General features: G+C 49.8%; 1 protein-coding gene across 2 annotated transcripts in view; it reads right to left on the minus strand.

The window, feature by feature from the left end:
- Positions 1 to 22,377, minus strand: part of RRN3 (RNA polymerase I transcription factor RRN3) — a 454,090-nt gene that overhangs the window by 296,244 nt on the left and 135,469 nt on the right. For both annotated transcript variants that reach the window (XM_085632098.1, XM_085632099.1), the window contains exons 9-10: positions 22,167 to 22,265; positions 21,649 to 21,747 (exon numbers count right to left, since the gene is read on the minus strand). In XM_085632098.1, coding sequence (XP_085488224.1) covers positions 21,649 to 21,747; positions 22,167 to 22,265 — 198 coding nt within the window. The remainder of the gene's footprint in view (positions 1 to 21,648; positions 21,748 to 22,166; positions 22,266 to 22,377) is intronic.

The following is a 22,377-nucleotide window of genomic DNA, read 5'->3' on the forward strand; positions in this document are numbered from 1 at the left end:
CAGTACAAAGTAAAGAGGAAGAAGAGGGACTGTAGAGGCCAAAAAGTCCATAAACCATACTGAGCTGGAAAGAAGGTTAGGAGGAAAGCTGTTCCTCGGGAGGATCCAGATCCGGGGCAAGACATATTCCCCCCCTGTATTGATTCCACCGCCCCCATATGGCGTGCCACTTCCGGGGGCGGCCTCTAGCGCAATAGACCGTCTTTTCCCTTAACATACTCCAGTCCATATTTTCTTTCCACGCGGTCAATGTGGGGGGCCCCGCAGAGCCCCACAATCGCGCGATATCTCTCTTAGCGACCATGTTGCCCAGAGTCACCCATTGGGTCTGCGCCGCATTATGATCAGTGGGCCCCCAGACATTCAGTAGACAACACCGCGCTTCCGGCTGCATAGCAATGCCCGTCACCTCCCCCATCACTGCATGGACTCTCCTCCAAAATTCCGTGATGACACCACATTCCCAAATGATATGCAGGAAAGTACCCACCATACCACAACCCCTCCTGCATAGGCCGTCCTCCGAGAATCCCATGTGAACCAGCCTTGGCCCCGTCACATACACTCGATGCAGTATTTTAAGCTGCACCAGCCTCAGACGCGACGGGATCGCAACCTCCTTAGGAGAGGAAACAGCAGACTGCCAATCCTCGTCATCCAACTCGAGGCCATCCCTAGCCCACTGGTCCCTCAACCCCAGAAGCATATCCGCCCGGACGTTGATCAGTTTCTTATAGATGAGCGAGATCGTGCTCTCGGGAATATGGCCATCAAGGACCCGGTCCTCCAAAGGAGAGGACTCAGGCACCTTCTCACCCTCTATGAGGACTGATCGGAGGGCGTGACGCACCTGAATATAGCGGAAAGACTCAGATGGCCCCAGTTCATACTCCTTCTGCAACTCTTCAAAGGACTTCACCCTCCCCTTAATCAGGACATCTCCGACCCTGGAGATGCCGATCAAGTCCCATTTGTCAAAGCCTTGTGTGCCAAAGCCTACCCAGTCTCTCAGATTCAAATAGCGGGGTAGCGAGGGTGAGCCTATCCTTCCAGCCCAGTGAGTCAGTTGCCATCTTCCACACTCGCACCGCCACCGCAGTGGGCCCCGTGAGGGACGAGTCCAATGACCGCGAATACAACGCCCTGTAATAGTTACCACCACGCAGCAACCACCTGTCCATGGCATACCCAGGGCTGAGGGCAGGGCCATAAAACCCATGATTGATCGCACTCAGCTGGGTGGCCCAATAGTACCGACGGATGTCTGGCAGCGCAATGCCCCCGTCGTACCATGGAAGCGTCAACTTTGCGATAGCTATTCGCGGCCGCCCATCCCAAAGCAACGTTCGTTGGAGGCCTTCGACCTCCCGAAAGTATTTGGCCGGAACCCAGTCCAAAGTATTCTGCAGTGCGTAGAGGAAGCGGGGAAGCGACATCATTTTGAACAGGGCCGCACGCCCAACGAGGGAGAGCGGCAGCCTCCGCCAGCCTTCAACATCCCGCCTCAGGCGTGCCAGGGGGGGAGCAGGTTCTTCTCATATCGCACAGCAGAGTCCATGGAGATAAAAATCCCCAAATACACGAAGCCCTGCTGAGCGACCTGTATCGAACATGTTCTAGGGATCGGGGGAACCTCGCCACTAAGAACATACAAATATGATTTACTCCAGTTGATAACAAGGCCCGAGTTCCTACCAAAAGATGTGAGTACGTCACAGACCACTATAAGTGATTTCTTGGGTGAGGCAAGATACAGCAGGATATCATCGGCATAAAGCGAAATACGGTCCTCGTGTTCAGGCGACCATCTAAGGCCCCGTATATCCGGGTGCCAACGTATCCACGCAGCCAGCGGCTCAAGGGCGAGGGCGAACAACAAAGGCGACAGGGGACAACCCTGCCGGGTACCCCTCCCAAGCTGAAACGGAGTCGACACCCGACCATTCACCACCACACTCGCAAGTGGCCCCTCATACAGCAACCTCACCCAACTCACAAAACCGTGGCCAAAGCCGAACTTGATCAGCACGGCCCACAAATATGCCCATTCCACCGTGTCGAATGCCATCGTGGCGTCAAGAGACGCCACAATAGCTGGTTCACGCAGTGTGTCCGCCCTGGCGATTACACCATGAAGGCGCCGAAGATTTAACGCCGTGTTTCGGTGCGGGATGAAGCCGGATTGATCCGGGTGGACCAAGTCACCGAGTACCCTAATCAATCGGGTAGCCAGGATTTTAGCCAGAATTTTCGGCTCTGCGTTAATAAGTGAGATAGGCCTATATGAGGCGCACTTATCTCGGGGTTTGCCCTCTTTGTGTATAACCACGATCGTCGCCAGTCGCTGGTCCAACGGGAGGGTCCCACTCCCCCGCGCCTCCATAAACATGGCACGCAGGTGAGGGGCGACCCTATCCGGAAATAGCTTGTACAAATCGACCGGCAAACCGTTTGGTCCCGAGGCCTTACCCGAGTTTAACGCGCGGATAGCCCCCGCCACCTCATCAACCGTTATGTCACCATCTAGATCGTCCCTATCTATGTCGGAGAGACAGGGCAACTCGATATCACGGAGGAGGTCAGACGAGTCCTCGGGCGGCCTATCCGACACTGAGGCATAAACCCTACAGAAATAGTCCGAGAAACACTGTACAATCCTTTCAGGTTCCACAATCGCCTCTCCCCTCTCTCCCGTCAACTCTGGCACAACTCTATTGACCCGTTCTTTTTTGTCCAGCCAAGCCAGGAGTTTCCCTGCCTTGTCCCCAACATCATACAATCGGCCCTGCTGCTCCCTGCTGAGGGTCTTAGCGGCGTTCGTCACCAGGTCCTTATACTCAGCTTGCTTCAAGCAAAGCTCATGCAGTGAGGACTCTGTAACCTCCTCCTCCAGCGCTCCCTCCAGAGCCGCGATCTCCTCCTCAACCTGCAGAACCTCGCCATCTCTCCACCGCTTGGCAGCTACTACTAGGGAGAGGGCTTCCCCTCGGAGCACGGTCTTAAATGCTTCCCACAGCGACACTGCCGAGTCCACGGATCCCTGATTATCCTTGAAAAAATTATCTACTTTCTTTACCAGCGCGCTGCGCATTTGGGGTCTCGGAGATACCACGGGTTAATAGGGGCCACCCTTCCTCCTCCCTCCCGACCTAGATCCAGCCGGATCCACACTGGCGAATGGTCAGATATACCACGCGCCATGTGCCTCGCCTCGGAGACCAATGAGGCATGCGCAGCCAGAGTGAGTAGGTAATCAATCCTGGAGAGACTACCATGTGCCCCGGAGTGGAACGTGTATTGGCTCTGTGTGGGGTGCCGGAGCCTCCAGCAGTCTATCAGGCCAAGCGTGTTTAGGAAGTCTGGGAGCCACCTCTGAGCCCCCCCTGTGTCTCTGGGCGGGTATCTATCCAGCAGGCCAGAGCCAACAGCGTTGAAATCACCTCCCACCACAAGCATACCCCCCGGGAGATCCAGCAGGGCCCTACCCAGATCTGTGAACGTGGAGGCCTGCAGGGCCGGCGGGACATAAACCGAAACTAAAACCAAAGTTCTTCCTTCCCACCGCCCCGCCACCACTACAAACCTCCCCCTATCATCAACAATGGTGGAGTCCACCTCAAATGGTAGCGAGGCTCTGACTAGGATGCCCACACCCCTGGACCCAGAGGAGAATCCCGAATGTGCTATGAATTTATAACCCTTCCTATTCAGAGCATAGCACGTATTACCAATAAGGTGCGTCTCCTGCAGCAAGGCAACATCCGGCATTGACCGTTTCAAGAATTGCAAAACAATCCCACGCTTAATGCGATCCCCCAAACCATTAACATTCCAGCTTATAACACTTAAACCCCTACCCCCCCATCCTCAAACGTAAAGAGGCCCACCCCACTCCCGAAGAGCCACCATGGAACAGTCCTGGAAAGAATCATCATGCCTTGCAGAAATAAACCCCCCAACAACAAACCCAAAATCCCAGGAACCCCCCCCTACCCTGCACCCCTGCGGCAGCTTACAAAGCCCCCCCAACTTGCAGTGTGCCTGTCGCCCTACAAAAAACCCCCAAAAATCTACAAAAAGTACCCTAAGGGAGGAAAAGAGCACCCCTCGTCCTCCCGCCGCCCTCCGCATTGACTGCACTCTATTCAAGTCTTCAAATATAGCCAAATCGAGTCAGACCGGCTCCGAAAAATCAGCCCTGCCCATCCCGGCCGCTGTCCCCATCCTCGGCAATGTCCTCCCCCGTCCGTCGTCGGGGCAAAGCGTCCAGCCATTCATCGGCCATAACAGGAGAGTCAAAGAAAAATGTCCGATCTTCGTGCACCACACGTAGTCTGGCAGGGAAGAGCATGGCATACTTCAGATCCCTCTCCCGAAGCCGCCTCTTCACCCCCAGAAAGCCCTGTCTCTGCACCTGCTGGGTGAAGTCCGGGTAGAAATTCACCGACGCGTTCTGGAAGGGGACCGGGCCCGTCACCCTCGATGCTTGCAGGATAGCGTCCCGATCTCGAAAATGAAAGAGCCGAGCGACAATCGGCCTCGGTGGGGCACCCACCTTGGGCCTCCCACCCAGCACTCTATGGGCCCTTTCAACCGCAAAGAACTTTCCAAGACCCTTGGGCTTCAGATGATTAAGCACCAAGTCCTCGACAAGCAGGTCAACCGAAGCCTCATCCGAGGACTCCGGGACCCCGATGACGCGCACGTTGTTGCGCCTGGCCCGGCTCTCAAAATCCTCCAGCCGGCGGGCGGCGAGATCACTCTCGGTCCTCAGCTTACGAACCTCGATCTGCAGTTCCGTGACGTCCTCGGTGAGGCCCGTGGTCTTGAGGTCCAGGGTCCTAACCCGTTCATTCGTTTTGCCCAAGTCCGCACGGATCAGGTTAACATCCACCAAGATGGCATCCACCTTATGCGCCAGGGCATCGAACTGTCTCCCAATCGAGGTCTGCATCCCTTCGAGCGCGCCCATGACATCCTGTAGTGAGAGCTCCGGGGCCAAAGGCGAGGCCTCCTTCTGGGTATCCGGCGACTGGCTCGACCCACTCGGTGATCCCTTCTGCAGAGCATAGCGGTCCATACTATTGACTTGGGTATAGGCTCCCCGCCTGGTAGACTTAGCCTTCAGCCGATCCACCTCTGCTTTGCCCGATATGGTTGATACCAAGCAGGTCGGTTCAGATAAGACGGGTCCCTCTCAATGAAAGGAATCAGGGGTGATCAGTTCTGCAGTGGGCCACCAGAGTAGCCTGCAGAGCGTCCATAGGGTAATAAAGCCACCAAGAGCTCTCCAGGGGCAGGGCTGACAAAGGGAGAGAAAGCGAAAGTGAAAGGACGGGGACCTCCGTCCGACTGTTCACACCTCGCCTGGCCGTTGTTGTTCAACTAGAAGTCGGGCATCCTGCCAACTCTAGCGCCTGGCATCCCTCGGAGATAGGCCGCAATCTTCCGCCAGGCATAAGTCCGGTTCCCGGTGGGCGATCCGACCGCGGGTAGCATCAATCGCCTCCCTGACAGGTCATCCACACGATGCCATGCATACCGACAGGATTAGAGACAGGATAGTCGACGGAGGGCACGAGGGTCTCGGGAGCTCAGAGCTCACGCGGCCATCTTGGTCAAGCGCTAGGCTCCTCCTTGTGCTTCCCTTCTTGAACGAATCCGAACCTGCGGCGTCGGCGGCGCCGTAATCGAATCCGACGGCGCCGGCAGCGGCGTCGAACGCGGATCAGCCGGAGCAGATGGCGTCGAACGAAGTCGAGCCGGTGCCGGTGAAGAGGGAAGCGGCGTCTATGTCCTCGGCGCCGGTAGCTGCCAAGACGGCGTCGCTGGATAGAAGGGCATAAACGGAGCCTGAGGGTAGACCTGCGGCACTCCCAAATTGAAAGCCATTGGACCCATCGGACCCATAGGTGCACCAGGGGTAAACATGGCCCTTGAAAATACCCCGTACATTGCATTCAGATAATGCGTAGGGTCTTGACCTGGAGCAGGAAAAGCAGGATACTGGTCAGGTAACACCGGACTCGGGCCAGCCGACGGTGGAACAAACGGCATCACTGTCTCACCAGGAGCCTGACGATCATCATCCGGGACCGGAGTCGGAGACGGAGCCGGAGGACTTGCTGGAGCCGGGGATGGAACCGGCGTCGGGGATGGAACCGGCGTCGGGGATGACACCGGCACCGGAGATTCAGCCAGAGCCGTCGAAGCCACTGGAGATGGAGCTGGAGGTGAAGCCGGGACCGGAGAAGGAGACACCGACTCTCTCCGACGTCGAGCGGGCGACTTCGACGCCGAACTTTTATCTGAATGATGATGCGAGGAATGCCTCCTCTTCTTCTTATGCTTCTTATTTCTTTAAGCGCCTTTGAGCTCATCTTCCTACAACTGGAGCAGCCTTCCACATCGTGGTCTGAAGACAAACACCAAACACAATCGTCGTGCGGGTCGGTGATAGACATGTGCTTGCCACATTCACGACAAGGCTTTCTCGTCGACATTTTTCAAAGAAAAACAGAGAAAATCAGAATAAACACAAAGTAACAAGTGAAGCTACTAGCAACGATTCCCGAAATCCGTTGGCGTCGTCGGCGCGGAAAAAAGGGAACTGACGTCATCACGCCGACGAGGTCTTCTTATGGAGCCGGTGACGTCAGCGGAGTCGCGAGCGGAGCCGTGTCTCTGTGACGTCATCTTCGACCCCATCGGCGTGGACTGCTACAAAAGTTTCCGAATGTTGCTGGTGCAGGGGATATTCACAAGGTGAGGAATCCACTGGCAGATGTATCCATCAGAAATGCATCACTTTGGAGAGCTATTGAGTGTTGTCGAAATGCACAGCCAAAACAAATGTAAAGAGATGTTGGGTTTACTACTCGGTCTTCTTCCATGTGCACCTACATTATTTTTGTACCACACGGTTTCTCACAAAAAGAATTAACATAAAGAGATGTAATATGTCCAAAGTTGGTGATAGCCTGATCAGCCCCAAAGCCCTTGATGACGTGTACCTAGCGCCTAACACAACCCCATCGGTGAGCGCACTGTGTAAGGACTCCACACATAAAATTACGTGCACATCAGCCACCTCGTTTCTGATCACCACAAGCCTCAAGAGTGTGAAGCCTCTACAGTCACTGCATCCTAAACCCTCCACCCATGCATTACCTAGACCAACATACTTCCTCTCCCATTCATCTGTCTGTGTGCTCTACCACAGTCACCAAGTATCCCGGGAAACTGTCTCACGGCCACGAAGTCCCCTTGTAACATCAAAACAAGCCCCCCCCTTGCTCCAGACCACTGTTTGCTGACGTGTCGTTTTAAGCCATGCTAGCGTCGCTCCCAACTCCAGGGTAGGGTATTTGTGGAGCCAAGGTAGGGAAAGGGGCCTCTGTGCAGTCAGTTCTCTGTTGGACCGGTCAGAGGGATGGAGCCTCCTAGAGATAGAGGCATGGCATGGGTCACTCACAGAGACAGAGGCAGAGGCAGGCTGTGCCGGAGTCCATTCATTGAATGGTCTCCGGCAGCACCAGGACCCCTCCCATCCTCCCCGCACTCACTTGTCCTTCTCGGTGCCGAAGATGGAGGCCAGGTACTCCGCCATCTTCCTCCGCCCGCCCGGACAACTAGAGCACTCCTGGCGCCGCCACACGATCAGCGCGTCATCAACGGCGGCCCGTGCGCAGGGTCAGCGCGAATTGTGTACGTCACAAAGGGCAGCGGGTGAGTACGTCAGAGGAGCGCGCCCGGGAGCCGGCGATGTCACGAGGGGGCGGGAGCAGCTACGCATTGCCAGGAGCAAGGGTCCTGCCGAGGTAAGTTCAGCGACACAGAAGACGGACAAGGCACCGAGGAGGAAGCTGCCCGCGCCTCACTTACTTATCAATGCGCTTTTATAGCGCCCACGCGGACCTTACCCAGAGGTGCTATGGCGCTTTAAAAAAGAAACGTGTTACATTGTATTACTCGAGTATATATCAGGGCAGTAACGATACATAAAGAGTATTGAAGCACACCAGCCATGGTTTCCGTGTATGAATGAGTGACAATTTTCTGCTGTGTGAATACTTCGAGTTCCACTTCCTCCTGAGTAAATCAAAGCAATTATTAGTATGTGCGTGCCTGTGGGTTTTCATTTTATCGATCTGTCAGTGTGGAGGTCTATCTCAGATTGTCACCCATATAGCACATGCCAGGGCTCAAGCCCTAAACAAGCATTAACAAGCACACCACTGCCTAAGCACACCACTGCCTTTCTCCGAGGCGAAGCAGAAATGCCTCGGAGAAAGGCAGCGGCGTTTCCGGATTCGGGGGCGTGTTTTTCTTTTCTCTCCTCTTGCCATTGGCTGGAGGAGAGAATTCGAAAAGTAGCAAAAAACACGCCCCCGAATCCGAAAAGGACGGGGCCTGTTCGGAGAGACAAACTTCTTCTCCAATGGCTGGCCAGCATTCAAGAGGCCAGCCAATGGAGTCATTAAATCTCGCGAGCGAGACTGCGCAAGCGCAGCCTTCGCTAGCCGAGACCTAAAAAGGAGACACTCCTGTGCTTTAAATCGTAGTAGGTTTGGTTACTTATACCCAGATGACATTTGCAGGGTCTGGTTTCCCCACACAGAATTACAAAACATACAGGTTTAGGAAAGTGCCTCTTTTTGTCATGTTCACCCCAACTTTTTGTAACTGGTATTGATGTTTTTCGACTGATGTCCACTGGGTCCCTACTAACCAGGCCCCAGTGCCAGTGCTCTTTCCCTAAAAACAACATACCTGACCAAATTGTGATACAATTGGAACACACTTTAGCCCCCCGGAAAGTGGTACCCCTGGTACCTAGGGCATGGGTACTAAAGAGGCTCCCTGAGGGCTGCAGCATGCATTATGCCACCCTAAGAGACCTCCATCCAAATTGCATGCAGCCTGCCATTGCAGCCTGTGTGACTTGGTGCAAATCATGTTTGAAAATACAACACGGCACATGCCTAGTGTGCCATGTCAAAGTCACTGCATGTAATATCTGTAAGTCTTCCCTACAGCAGGCCGTTTAGCTCTAAGTGCATTATAGTATATGTGAGGGCAAGTATGCATGAGCAGCGATGCCCCTGTGCTGTCTACTTCAATTACTAGATGGTACAAGTGAACAGGTAACCCATCTTAAGTATATGTACTGGGCACTGGTCATTAGGAGTTCCCCAGCTACATAATGGCTTCACTGAAACCTATGGTGCTTGGTATCAAACACTGTGTCTTAATAAATCTGTACTGTTGCCAGTACTAAATTAATTATGACATGCACCCAGAGGACATCTTAGAGGTTTCCACTGAAAAACCTACCAGTGTCTAGTGTGCTGGCTGACTGGTATATGTAGGAAAGTAGGATCTGCTTCTTATGGTTACCCCCACTTTTTGCTGATGTAGTACTGTTTTTGGCCTAGTCTGACTGGGATCCTGCTATCCAGGACCCCAGTCTATCTGCATTCTCCCTTAAATTGATATGCATATACTTTAGGTACACTCCAGATTGGATTCTGGGGTACCCTTATCAGTCCCTAGTATATGGTACACCATAAACCCAGGGCATAGGTACCACAGAGGCCTCCCATGGGCTGAAGCATGTATTGTGCCACCCCTGAGAGGCCATCCAAATTGACACGACAAGCCTTCTACAGCAGACTATGTAAGCTAGTGCTTGCACCCCTTACTTAAGATATAGGTTCACTATATCTATCTAAATCACTACACTTAAATACCTATCAGTCACCCCTATGGCAGGCCTTAACAATCCTGAAGGCAGGGTGCTGAGTTTTACGTGAGAGGGTGCCCCTGCATGAGCAGAGCCCCTCTGCAGCCTTCGGAGACCATTCTCCGGGGTTGTCTGTGATGCAGCCAGACATATATGTTTAAGTGCATTATAACCTCGCGGTAAATGCTAACTTTAAAACGGCTGCTTAGAAACATATTGTGTTTGGTGTCAAACACCTTGGAATCATACCTACACACTAGTAACTGGTGTGGGAGGTATGATTCCACCCTTCCAAAGGGACATATGTGGGTCACTGGTCTACCCGGTACCAGCTTTCTCGACCTGGGCAGCACAAAATGGATGCTGCCAGCCAGACACAATTCTGCTCTCCTGCTGCTGAGCCAAGCTCGAGCAGAGGAAGGCATGTCAATAGGCATTCTGTCACAGGGAAGTGTGAACACCTCCCAGACAGGGTTTAGTGTATTGGGGCTGGGTGGGTGCACTCAGTGCCAGAAAGTCTGCACGGGGGCACATTTGGTGTCCCTGTGCATAGTCCAGCTCAAAACCAGCTCAGGGGGCCATTTGCTCTTGCGCCAAACTGGACAAAGGACATGGGTGTAGCCACCCCTCTGTCCTGCCCCTCCCCTAGCAGGGTCCACAGAATCTTTCCAACCCCTTCCCATGGGTATAAAGTGGGTTACCGGACTACAGGACTTTAGATTTTACCTGGACAAGATTCTGCAAAGAAGAAACCAAGTACTTCGACTGCCGGCATGACGCTGGGCGACTGAAGAATCTCCCCTGGAGTAAAGGAGTTACTCCCCTGCAAAAGCAGACACCTAAACGCATCTGACCGGTTTGCTTCTCCCGAGCTCCTGAGGACTCTGAAGATTTCAGCAACACAGGAAGTGGGTTCCCGAAGGTCCCTGAGGTCGATCTGCCCTCTCAGCTATTCTGAGACCAGTATCCCTCGTGGGGACCGAGCAATCCGAACACCTGTGCACCGCATACATTTGCAGTTGCATATGCTTAGTGACGATTCCCGAGCTTGTGCATTGGACTCCGTGTAGTCCTGGTGGAGAAGTGTGGCTCAATGATTAGAGCGGCAGACCCTGATGCAGAGGTCTAGTCTGGGACCAGGGTTCAATTCCCCGCCTCGGCGGGTCTTGGGCTCAAAAATTCCACGGACCTAATAATTCTCGCCTTGGTGCCAATTCCAATCATGGAGTTCCACTCTGCAACTCTGGGCAATAGCTTACTTAATCTCCACAACGGCCCCCACAACGCTAAGGATGCCTGGCCTCCACCTTGGAGGTGCCCAGGAGTGGACGCCTCACAGGGAAAGCCAGGATGGGTTCCACAGCGGTATTCGTACAAGCGCCTTGAGACCCTTGCGGGTGAGTAGTGCGCTATACAAGTATCAATTTTTTTTTTTTTTTTTACCCCGAGCAGTATTTGCACTGAAGATTTCCGGCCTCCACTCCTAGAGTGAGCTGGTACTTTGCAAACTCGCTTGAGGTCTCCTCTCGATCCTTGGTCTGTTGGCCTGTGGGTCCTGGCGAGGGTCACCTTCTTTGTTCTTGGGCTTATCTGGTTGCTCCAGACGTGCCCTGACTCTCCATTGCTTGGAGAGTCCCCTGGACCTGGCTGGTCCACACCGTAACCTGTTTCCTCTGACCACGGGGGTTTGATTTGCCAAGGCTTGTTGGTGCTCGAGCCGCACATCGTCCCTCAGCTCTCGACATCCTTCGTGGGACAGCTCACCACCAGACTCTGGTCGTCCTCGACATCTCCTGGTCCCCGTGGCTGCAGAGTCAAGCAACCCTTCTTCACTCCTGAAGCACTCGACATCAGTGGGCATTCGACTACCGAGCCCCTGGTCACCTGAAGTGACCCAGACTCTGTCCCCTCTGCTTTCAGTTTCTTCACACCTCGAATCCAGGCTTGGATTTCACCAGACATTCTTCGCCCTGGCAGCAGGACTTCTTTGCAGCTCTCCATTGTAAACGACAAAGGATTCTGACACCACTTGACCCCTATGCACCCGGCTCCTCTGGGATAGGTAAAACGGGTACTTCGGTACTCACTAGTGTGTTGGCCTTAGAACCTCCTAAGTTCCAAAGGGTTTGCTCCAAGTCCTCTTAGAAGTGTCCTTAACTTGTAACTTTGCAAGCACGACTTTCCCATAGAGTTGTACGGAGCACGCGTTCGTGTTTCCACACTGCACTCGTCCTCTGTGGGTACCCTGTGTCACTCCTCTGGGTGTTTCCTTGGGGTCTCAGAGATTGTACGTGCTCTAGGCACTGTGTCTAGTCAAGTCGTTGTTGTTATACTATTTTTTTAGTATAGGGTTCGGTCTCCCCCTGAAGCCCGCTGTGTATTGTGCCATTTACGAATGTTCTATTGAATTAGTATTGTGTACTTTGTGCCCTAGTCTCGTATAGAGACTAGTAGAGAGTGTTATATTAATAAATACATATTTTTTATATCAACACAGTGTGGTTCTCCTTTCATTTAGTCATTTAGAGGTGATATTCTGGTAAAACAAGATGGTTTACATTCCTTCAAGATTAAGCCTGAATGCTGCTCTCCATAGCTACCACTAGGATAGCTTTCAATAAGGTTATCTTTGATACATACCTCATAAGGGTCGTGTGGACTGGTACAGGGTGCCCACTTTAATTATTGGACAGCATATACCAGCGCACCTTCTCACAGTATCGAACAGCCTGCCACCACAGAGAAGTTTGACCCGCTACACGTGAGAGCCCACGCTTGGCGGCCAGAAACAATGCCTGCTCCAGGGGAAGGTGTCCACACCTTCCAGCAGGATGGCAAGTGATTTAGCATATAAAGGTCAGGGGCTTCAAAGCCCTAGCAGCCTTTGATATGTGACCCTGGCTTTCCCCAGACCTGGAAGATGCCACCTCCTGCCATGAGGTACATTTGGCGCCAGGACAGGCGGGAAATTAGCTTTGCAAGTAGGCGTGTTGAACCTCCAGGTGAGCAACACCCCTAAGGTGAACTACCGGATGTGCTTCACGAAAGAAGGGTTCCACCATCTTGTTTTTGGTGGAATTGGAAACTCTGGGACAGGCTTATGCCCGCTCCCCACAAGAAGTGGTCCTATATGGGGGGTAGTGACCCCAGGGGTATGTAGTCTATTGGCTACTACCCTTCACTCCCCTCAACGCCCGTAAAGTAAGTATTTAGGCGGCTCCAACAGCAGGAACCCAAATTCGTCTGCCTGTAAGGAGGAAGACAAAGAGCCAAAGACGTGAGAACTATTGACCAGCATCAACTTTGACACAAACCCATGCCTGACTGCTGCTCTCCTGACAATCACCGACACTGACTCGTCCAGAAGCGGAACAGCCTCCCCAAACCCTTGGAGGTCTGCCCAGCACTTTCTCGACCCAGCAACACCTCCCTTGGAGTAGAGGAGCCACTCCCCTGCACCAGACTGCTGCTGCCCGGTACACCGCTCTTTCCATCCTTGGGCCCACTGAGGGAGCAGCACACCAGCAATAGGTCTGTGTGCTTCAGGAGGTCAAATAAGTCACTATGCCAAGTTTGGAGGTGCTAGGACCCCCACGTGCCGCCCTGCACCAATACCAGAAGCACAGGAGCCAGTTGCAAGCACCAAAGCCTGCTTGTGTTCAGTCAGAACACCACAGCCACCAAAACTTACCTGCATGACAAGAGACTCCAAGAGAGGTTAGCTCCACAGTGTGAGTGGCCCTGCTGTATTTCTTTCCCCTATTCTGCAGGAACACCAAAATCCGTGAGAGCCTCAAACTCACTGACCTGCTGGACAAAAGAGCTCAGCAGCTGAGCTCCCCATGCCGGGGCTCACTGACTGTGTCTCTGTGGTCCTGAGACCCTCAAGAGCTAAGGTGACCTCTACTTTCATCTGGAAGACATAGACGACAAGAACACTATCAACCTACTCAAAAGCATGGAAATCCGCTGCCTCACTCAACTGGTCGAGGACCCCACACACATCGCTGGACACACCCTGGACCCCAAATTTACAGCCAACAACAGAAGATACAACCACATAACAGAGTTCACTTGGACCAGTCCACTTCCAATTCACAACCTCCCCCACCCGCCACCCCACCCAACACCCCTTACAGAAGCTGGAGCAAGGTAACAGAAGACCTCTGGAGCAGTAACCTAAACAAGTCGCCCCCAACGCGGCCACAGACCTTGAGGGGTCAGTCGGAAACTTCAACACTTGGATCAACAAATGTGCTGACAAAGTTGCACCCCTTAAACCCTCCAGATCCAGCAGACCGTCTAAATATTACAGCTGATTCACACCCGAGCTCATATGCCTCAAGCACACGTGCAAGTGACTTGAGAGGATCTGGCGCACCAAGAAAACCCATCAATGACCACTCCAATTTCTACTTATCCCTCAACTAGTACCACCAACAACTCAAAACAGCCAGGAAGAACACCCTGGCCTCCAGTCTGAACGCTAGCTCCAAACACAGTGAAGAACTATTCTGCATCAACATAGTATTCTCCAACCCCACGGCCACCGAGAACACGGTCACTCCTTCCCAGGATCTCTGGGACACCCTAGCCGACTTCTTCAACAAAATGCCAATCATCTATGAAAACGTAGATCCCCAGCCCCCTGTAAGCGGGCCAAAATGGCTCCTTAACACCACCGAATCACACAAACCGACACTACAGGCATGGAAACCTCTCTCAACAAGCACCACCGCCTCCATCATGGGCTCAATCCACTCATGAGCCCCCAAGGATCCCTGCCCCCACCACATGTTCAACCTCAGGAGAGACCCAATCAGCAAGGAACTCACCACCATCATCATCATTAGCGTATCCATCACTTTGTCCTCCTTCCCTAAAAAGTGGAAACACGCAGAAGTCAAAATGGTTCTCAAAAACCCTCTGCTGACCTCAAAGACCTCAAAAACTACCGCCCCACCTCCTTACTACCCTTCCCGGCCAAAGTAGTGGAGAAAGAAAGAAATCTCCAACTCACCTCCTATCTGGAGGACAGCCTACTAGACCCCTCACAACCTAGATTTCGCTTGAATCACAACACCGAAACCATCCTCATACCAGCCACAGAAGACTTCAGGACTCTCCTGGACTAGGGTGGGGAGTGTGGGGTACTGCAGCACTAATTCTCTTCGATCTCTCTGCAGCATTCAACACCATGTCCCACTACACCCTTCTACACAGTCTCCACCATATAGGAATCCAAAGAAAAGCCCTCAAATGGATTGCATACCTCCTGTCAGAAAGAATCCACAGCGTCTGCCACCCACCCTTCAACTCGGGCCTGAAAAACATCTTCGGAGTCTCACAGGGATCCTCCTTAAGTCCGACCCTGTTTAAACACCTACATGGCCCCCATAGCCACTCTGGTCACATCTCACGGCATGAACACAATTTCCTATGCGAATGACACTCCGCTCATCCTCAGAACCATCCAACACCAAATCTAACTTTCACAGGTGATTGACCAGTGTTGCCAGCTAGATGCAGAACAGATGCCTCAAACTCAACACAGACAAAACAGAAATAATATTCTTCTGTAACAGCAACTCCCTGTGGGAAAACTCCTAGTGGACATCAGAGCTTGACCCCTCACCAACACAACAAAACAAGTAAGGACCTCGGAATCCTTTTCAACAGCAAACTCTTGGTGAGGAAACAGATAACCGCACTCTCATCCTCCTGCTTTCTCATCCTGCACATGCTCCGGAAATTTCTCAAATGGCTCTCCAACAACACCCGATGCACAGACACCCAGGCCCTCATCACCCGTTGCCTGAACTAAGGCAACTTCCTCTATATGGGAATCGCAGCACAACTACTCAAAAGACTCCAGACCATCCAAAACGCAGCAGCCAGGCTCATCCTCAACATCCCGAGGAGAACCCACATCACACCCACCTCAATGCGCTGCACTGGTTCCATGTCAGCAAACTTCTGCCAGATCAAACTACTCGCCCATGCTTACAAAGCCCTGCACAACAAGGGCCCTACACACCTCAAACTACAGGGTGAACTTCCACCAACTCAACCGGAACCTACGCTCCTCATCCTTGCTTCTTGCCCAAGCCCCCGCATTCACATAAGCAGGAGTGGCAGGCACACCTTCTTCTATCTGGCAGCCATATCCTGGAAGAGCCTCCTTCTCCATCTCCGCATGCATGCCCCCCTTCCTGCAGGAATTCAGGAGAAGCCTTAAAACCTGGCTATTCAACCAGATCATCCCAGCAGCAGAAATCCTCCTACCCCAGAGTCTGTATACCCTCACGGGTGATAATTCGTGCTTTACAAATCCTATTTGATTGATTGAAAGTACCTACCTGATTCCGATAATCTTGGCATTAAAACTGTAAAAAAGCTATCTTTTTCTAAATTGGACTAGAGTTTCTTCTTGTGTCTCATTTATTTACTATGTGTGTTCAACAAATGCTTAACGCTACCCCCTAATAAACCTAAACCGCTCGACCAAAACACCACAAAAAGCATTTGGGATTTTTAATTTAAGCCCTCTAGGCCAATAAGGGAGTCTGCTACTATGTGATCGCCTACTATGTGATGAGGTAACCAGGAAACTTGATCATATCACACCGATGAAAGTAATCAGAAAAAGAGGCAACCCTTCCGCGCCCTGGTACACGGAAACACTGAAAGAGCTGAAAAACGTATGTGAAAAGGCGGAAAGGCACTGGTGGAAAAACTATATAGAGCAGGATAGACTACTCTGGAGGCAGACAATAACTCAGTACAAGAAAGAGACTACCACAGCCAAAGCAAACTATTTTGCAGATCTAATCTTAAAAAGCTCCAACAAGTCGCGTGACATCTTTAGGATAGTAAAAGATCTGTCCCATCCTGAATGTGCTAATAGCAAAATCAAGCCCTCACAGGAAATATGTGACGGTTTGGCCTACTTCTTCCAGGAAAAGATTACCAAAATAATTGAGGGCATGAAGGATGCCCCCACCTCAATGCAGTGTAATAGCAGCACGGAGAACGGGAAGAAGAGCGAAGGAAAAGAAGGACACCCCATGCCAAAGGCTATTTTGGATAAATTCGAGACTCCGATAGAACAAGAATTTGCGCATACAGCCCTAAATATAACATCGGGATCCCCACTGGACCCCCTACCTCACAAAATAGTAAAGGAATTTGGGGCGGAACTCTTTCCAGTACTCCGTCAGCTATGCAATCAATCCCTCGACACAGGTATCGTACCGAAAGAATGGAAATTGGCAGTTGTGACCCCCCTACTGAAAAAATCTAACTTGGACCCCAATTGCCATAAGAACTATCGACCTATATCGCTCCTGCCGTATCCAATTAAGATCATGGAACGGCTGGTCAGCAGATCTTTGTCCCTCTTCCTGGAAACTAACAACATCCTTGAAGAGGAGCAATTCGGGTTCAGACCAGCCCATGGGACTGAGTCAGCTCTGCTGATGGTACTGGACAACCTGCGAATGAGGGCGGACAGGGGAGAATCAGCAATCTTAATTTTGCTAGACCTGTCCGCCGCATTCGATACGGTGAGTCATGACATCCTGCTGACAAGGATGAAAAGCTTTGGAGTTGAGGGAGTTGCGCTCGATTGGTTCCGCTCTTATCTGACGGACAGATGGCAGGCAGTAGCACTCCCTCCATACCAGTCTGAGTTTGCTACAGTTCCACACGGGGTCCCACAGGGGTCTGCGATCAGTCCGATCCTTTTTAATGTTTACATGCAACCCCTGATGGGCATCATCAAGGCTCACGGCATTAGCGTGATCAACTATGCGGATGACACGCAGCTGATGATTTCTCTTGATGGTGTTCATGCAGACTCACTCGAGACCTTCCACACCTGCATGCTGGAAATGGCATCCTGGCTAAATAGTAACTCACTTCAGTTCAATAGTGGTAAAACAGAGATAATGCACTGCAAAGTAGGTAGAGTTGCTAGAAGCCTGCCTGCTGACTTTTGGCCTCTGGAGTCAGGGGAGCTACTAACTCTAGTAAAATCAGTGCGGAACCTAGGGGTCAGCTTTGATGACAACCTGAGTCTAGAGACCAATGTCAACAAGCAGGTGAGCAGCTGCTTCGCCTTAATGTGAGGCCTTCGAAAGCTGCTGCCCCTCCTACCAGCACAGACTAGAGCCACCATAGTCAGGAGCATTATTCTCAGCCGCCTGGACTATTGTAACGCTCTGTTACTGGAATCTCCTGCTTATTTGATTTCCAGACTTCAGAGCATCCAGGCGGCAGCAGCTAAAATGGCACTTTCCCGAGGACGAAGATCCTCCACCACTCTTGCACTGGCTGAACTACACTGGCTGCCCGTGCATCAGAGGATCCTCTTCAAATCTCTATGCACTGTCTTTAAGGCAGTGCATGGGGTGGGCCCCTTACTATTACAAAATAAATTTAAATGGTATGAACCCACTCGGACCCTTCGATCCTCCTCCACTAATCTCATCAGTATACCTAGGTTCCGGAAAGCCACCCATGGTGGCAGAGCCTTTAGTATAGCGGCAGCCCATCTCTGGAATAGCCTCCCTATTGCTATTAGGAAAACAGGCGAACTGATGGCATTTCGAAAAAAGGTAAAGACATGGCTATTCCCCAAAGTTTAATTACCCTAGAAACAAACTGATCACTCATCCTACTCATGATGCACATCTGACTCAGTTATACTCTCACTGCGCCAGGATGCCCGTAGGGTTGCAGAGCGCTTTATAAATACCATAAATAAATAAATAAATAAATAAATAAATAAATAAATAGTCTGGCCTTTCAACATGGTATTCCTCATTTTGGTACACTACATAAAAAGCCAGCTTCTACAACAGACTAACAAACTGATAATCTGCATCCAGTAATTTTAGCTCAAATATTTTGTTACAATGGATAAGGTTTCAAATGGCACCAACACCTACAACACCCTGGGGTTGTCACTTTCTCTAGCAGATGTGGTGTTAGCGGGCATAGTTGAATAAAATATATAGTGGTCTTTTGAATGATCGGTGTCTGGTACCGTCTGCTGAGTTTTTTTGTCACAGTGCCAGAATGAAAAAATTTTCGGATAATGCCAGGAACAGATAATATTCTTTCAATAGATGATGCAGATAATGTGCATCTTTTATATGGTTACCTGGCTTAAAAAAGAGCAGGAAGGAATTGACTGTTCAGCAGGTCTGCTCTACAAATGGCAATGTGCAGGAACTCCACAAGCAGCTAAAGCTAATGGGGTGTTCTGTGGAGAAGGCAAAGGGCTCCAGCAGCACGCTGTAGTTGGCTCTGATCCAGTTTCCCATCTTGCTGAACACAGGATTATAAATTATAGCCATTGCAGCCAGTATTTGATCACAGTGGGTCATCAGGATGGCAAGGAAGCCTGCATACTCATTTAGAAATACGAGATATAAACCAGAAATGGAAGACCCACTGGGTAGTTACTCTGCCTCGAGACTGGGCCAAAGTCTGGCAAATTTGCCAGAAGCTTTGCTCCTGTGACCTATAGAAAGGAGAGTTTCCTTGCAAGAGGGGATGGATTGTATCGGCCAGAAGAAACTGACCGGATACAAGTAAAAATTGCAGAAAGTCTAGGTGACTAGGTATCTGTATGGAGGACAGTTCGATAGACTGAGGGTGCCCTTGAGTCATGAGATCCTTGCAGTCAAGCTGTAAAGTTCTTATGTCTCGGAAGAAGAGAATCATATGGGTCATTATCTCGTGCACTGGCTCATGAACTAGTGAGCATTCACCACACCAGACACATCCAGTACCTATAGGTTTGCCTGCATCCCACATGCTAAGCCCTAGAAGAGCTTCTCTGGGGCAGAGGATGTGGGACACAGGCACACTACAAAAGGCAGTCCTGCCTCCCACCCTCACATGGTGTTGGGTTGAAGGATATTGCCTTCACTCAGGAACAGTTTTAACTACAGTCATACCACAAAGTGTTCAGCAGATAATTACTTTTAAAGGTGTTTTTTTAAACATTTTTATTGATGCACAGAAAAGTAACATCACAATATATAGGCTTGGCACAGTTATCATTATCATCCCAGCCACGTAACATCCAACTGGAAAGTGATCACGGTGGTGGTCATTCAGCACTGTGATCCACAATGCAAGTTAACATGCGAGTTCCAATCTGGAGATGGGACAATCTTAATAAAACACACAAAAAGGATAGCAGGACATAACACAATTCAGAAACATGACAAACAATGTTCATAAACATCAAGTGGGAGTAAGTCCCATATGCCCATCCTCAACTGTGAAGAAAGACTCTAGTCTAATGCACAATAGTAATTGTGTTTCTCATAGGTATGCTCAAAGAAACTACCTCCAAACTAAACTTAGAGGGGGTGTATGGAAGGGGCTTGCTCAACAGGGAAGGTATTGGAGGATGACTCAATTCAATTGTAGTACTGCTCTTCTCTCCAGAAGCAAGCGGGTATTTGCATAGAATAAAGGAGCATTCTAGAAAATGTGTCATTACCCCAAAAAATCTTTGGATATTGCAATTGGGTACATGTTTTGGAAACAATATTGGCAATGAAAGCTGAGCTGTATAATAAATGGGAGCTTGCAATCCTTGAATAAACCCCAGTCTATAATTTCCTTATTACTGTGGAGTTGTGACGTCAAAATCAGAGCACCCACCCTAACAGTAAAATCTTTATATTAATGAATCATTTATACAGCTTGGAACATCCTGTATGTTTGGATGCAGGTCTATTAGAAACAGGAGGCCATAAAAACATTCTACCACCGCGAACATATAAACTGCATACCGGGGTGGGATGGGCTGTTGTGAATGAATGCCACTTAGGATGCACTAACAGGATCATCAGATGGCATAGAAGTGGCAAAAAGGACCCAAGAGGAACCGGACCATTTTTCATGGCTGAGCCCCTTTTGTGAGCACATACTCAGAGACGTACATAGGACAGAGTAGAATGGTTTGTCAGTGGTATCCTGCCAGTAGCCACAAAATGGAATCCTGCAGATGAGTGGCAATATGAGCAATCCCAAGTATTACTCGGCCCTCAGTGGGAAGTCGTGCATTGCTACCGGGCTGATGGAGGTGTACTGAGGCAGAGATACAGGAGAGTCATGAAATCTATTCTCGTCGCAAAAGGGTAGTCCGCTTCCTAAAAAACATAAGGCTGCTGAAAAAAAGATGATCAGCAGTATTTGGGTATCAACCAATTTGCTCAGCATTTCAGGAGAGGTACTTTTTGGAATCAGTAAGTGTGGCCTGTTATCATATTTAATGTGGAAATACAAACATAAATGGCGAATTTGCTACACCATTGTTTAAGACAGTGCATTTTAATACAAGTAGTGAGAGTTTTTTCATACCCCCCAAAAAAAGAAGACGACACTGAAAAAGAGGTTATACTGCTAACAGGGGTTAGGGCTCAGGGAACTGAGAAAATATAAGAACTACATTTGTTGTTTGATTTGTAGCAAGGATGAGTGAAAGCAAGCCATGGATGAGGGACTAACCAAAAGAAGTTCCTAAATGTTTTGTCCAGTAATTTAGCATCAATTACATATGTAAAGCTAAAGCCTCTCAATCTTTGTGAGATAACATTCATTAAATAATTTAGCTTAGACGAATAGAATTTGCTAGATGACACCATGTCATAATATTCTTTCATAATATATCCATAGCAAGATCTTCAAGAGACGCAACTTGACAAGTTAAACAAATGTACATTACTGCCTGCTCTTTTAAAATGAAGAAGCTAAATGTCTACCTGAAGAAAATTACTAATCTTACAATGTACCACTGCTCCCTTGAATGAGGTGCACTAAAACACCAAAAAGTATATGCCGCTAAAAATGTCAAATATCTATATAAATAATCTCACCATATTGAAAAGTCCTTCCTCTGTTTTACTGTTTGTCTTACTATCATCGCGTTGAGCAGTTTCTTCAGCTTCTTCAATTTCCTGGCGAGATGCACTAACCTGAGATTGAAAGGTATAGAAACCAAGATTGAACTAATGTATTTAATTTCCAAGCGCTATTAATGTATTATTCAATTATTAAAAAATAGTCAGACTGATTTCAGTAAAAGCAAAGCTCTTTAGTCAGAGGATTCATAATTAATAGTGTTTAAAGTTCTAGTTCTAAGGGGCTGAGTCCACAATACTTATTATTTCCAACAAAAATGAATAAAATTATATTGACCCCAACCAGGTGGCAGTTTGGTTGCAGAGATTTTTTGATTATCATTTATTTGGGAATATCCTATCCTGAAAGTTAATTGCTTTTATTTTCAGATAAAGCAGTATGCAGTGTTCTATCCACCAACACAAAGCTTCTAAGCACAATAAATTGTTTGCGTCATAAAACAGCTTGCGTTATAGGTTTGCAGATTACTTACATCTATCTTTAGCAGTCGTTCAACTATAAGCTCCAAAATTTCCAACCTCAGTGTCGGGAAATACACTGTGATTCGCAACAAGTTATGCACATAACACTCCTGCAAGAAACCAATACCAACTTGTAATTTACACAAATGCATAAAACAATACTTAACAAGCTTTGTAAAGTAATATTTCTATTGTTATGCCTGCCCTCAGGATGACCTCTTC

Source organism: Triturus cristatus, chromosome 10, assembly GCF_964204655.1.
Source record: "Triturus cristatus chromosome 10, aTriCri1.1, whole genome shotgun sequence".
In the NCBI taxonomy this organism is placed as follows: domain Eukaryota; kingdom Metazoa; phylum Chordata; class Amphibia; order Caudata; family Salamandridae; genus Triturus; species Triturus cristatus.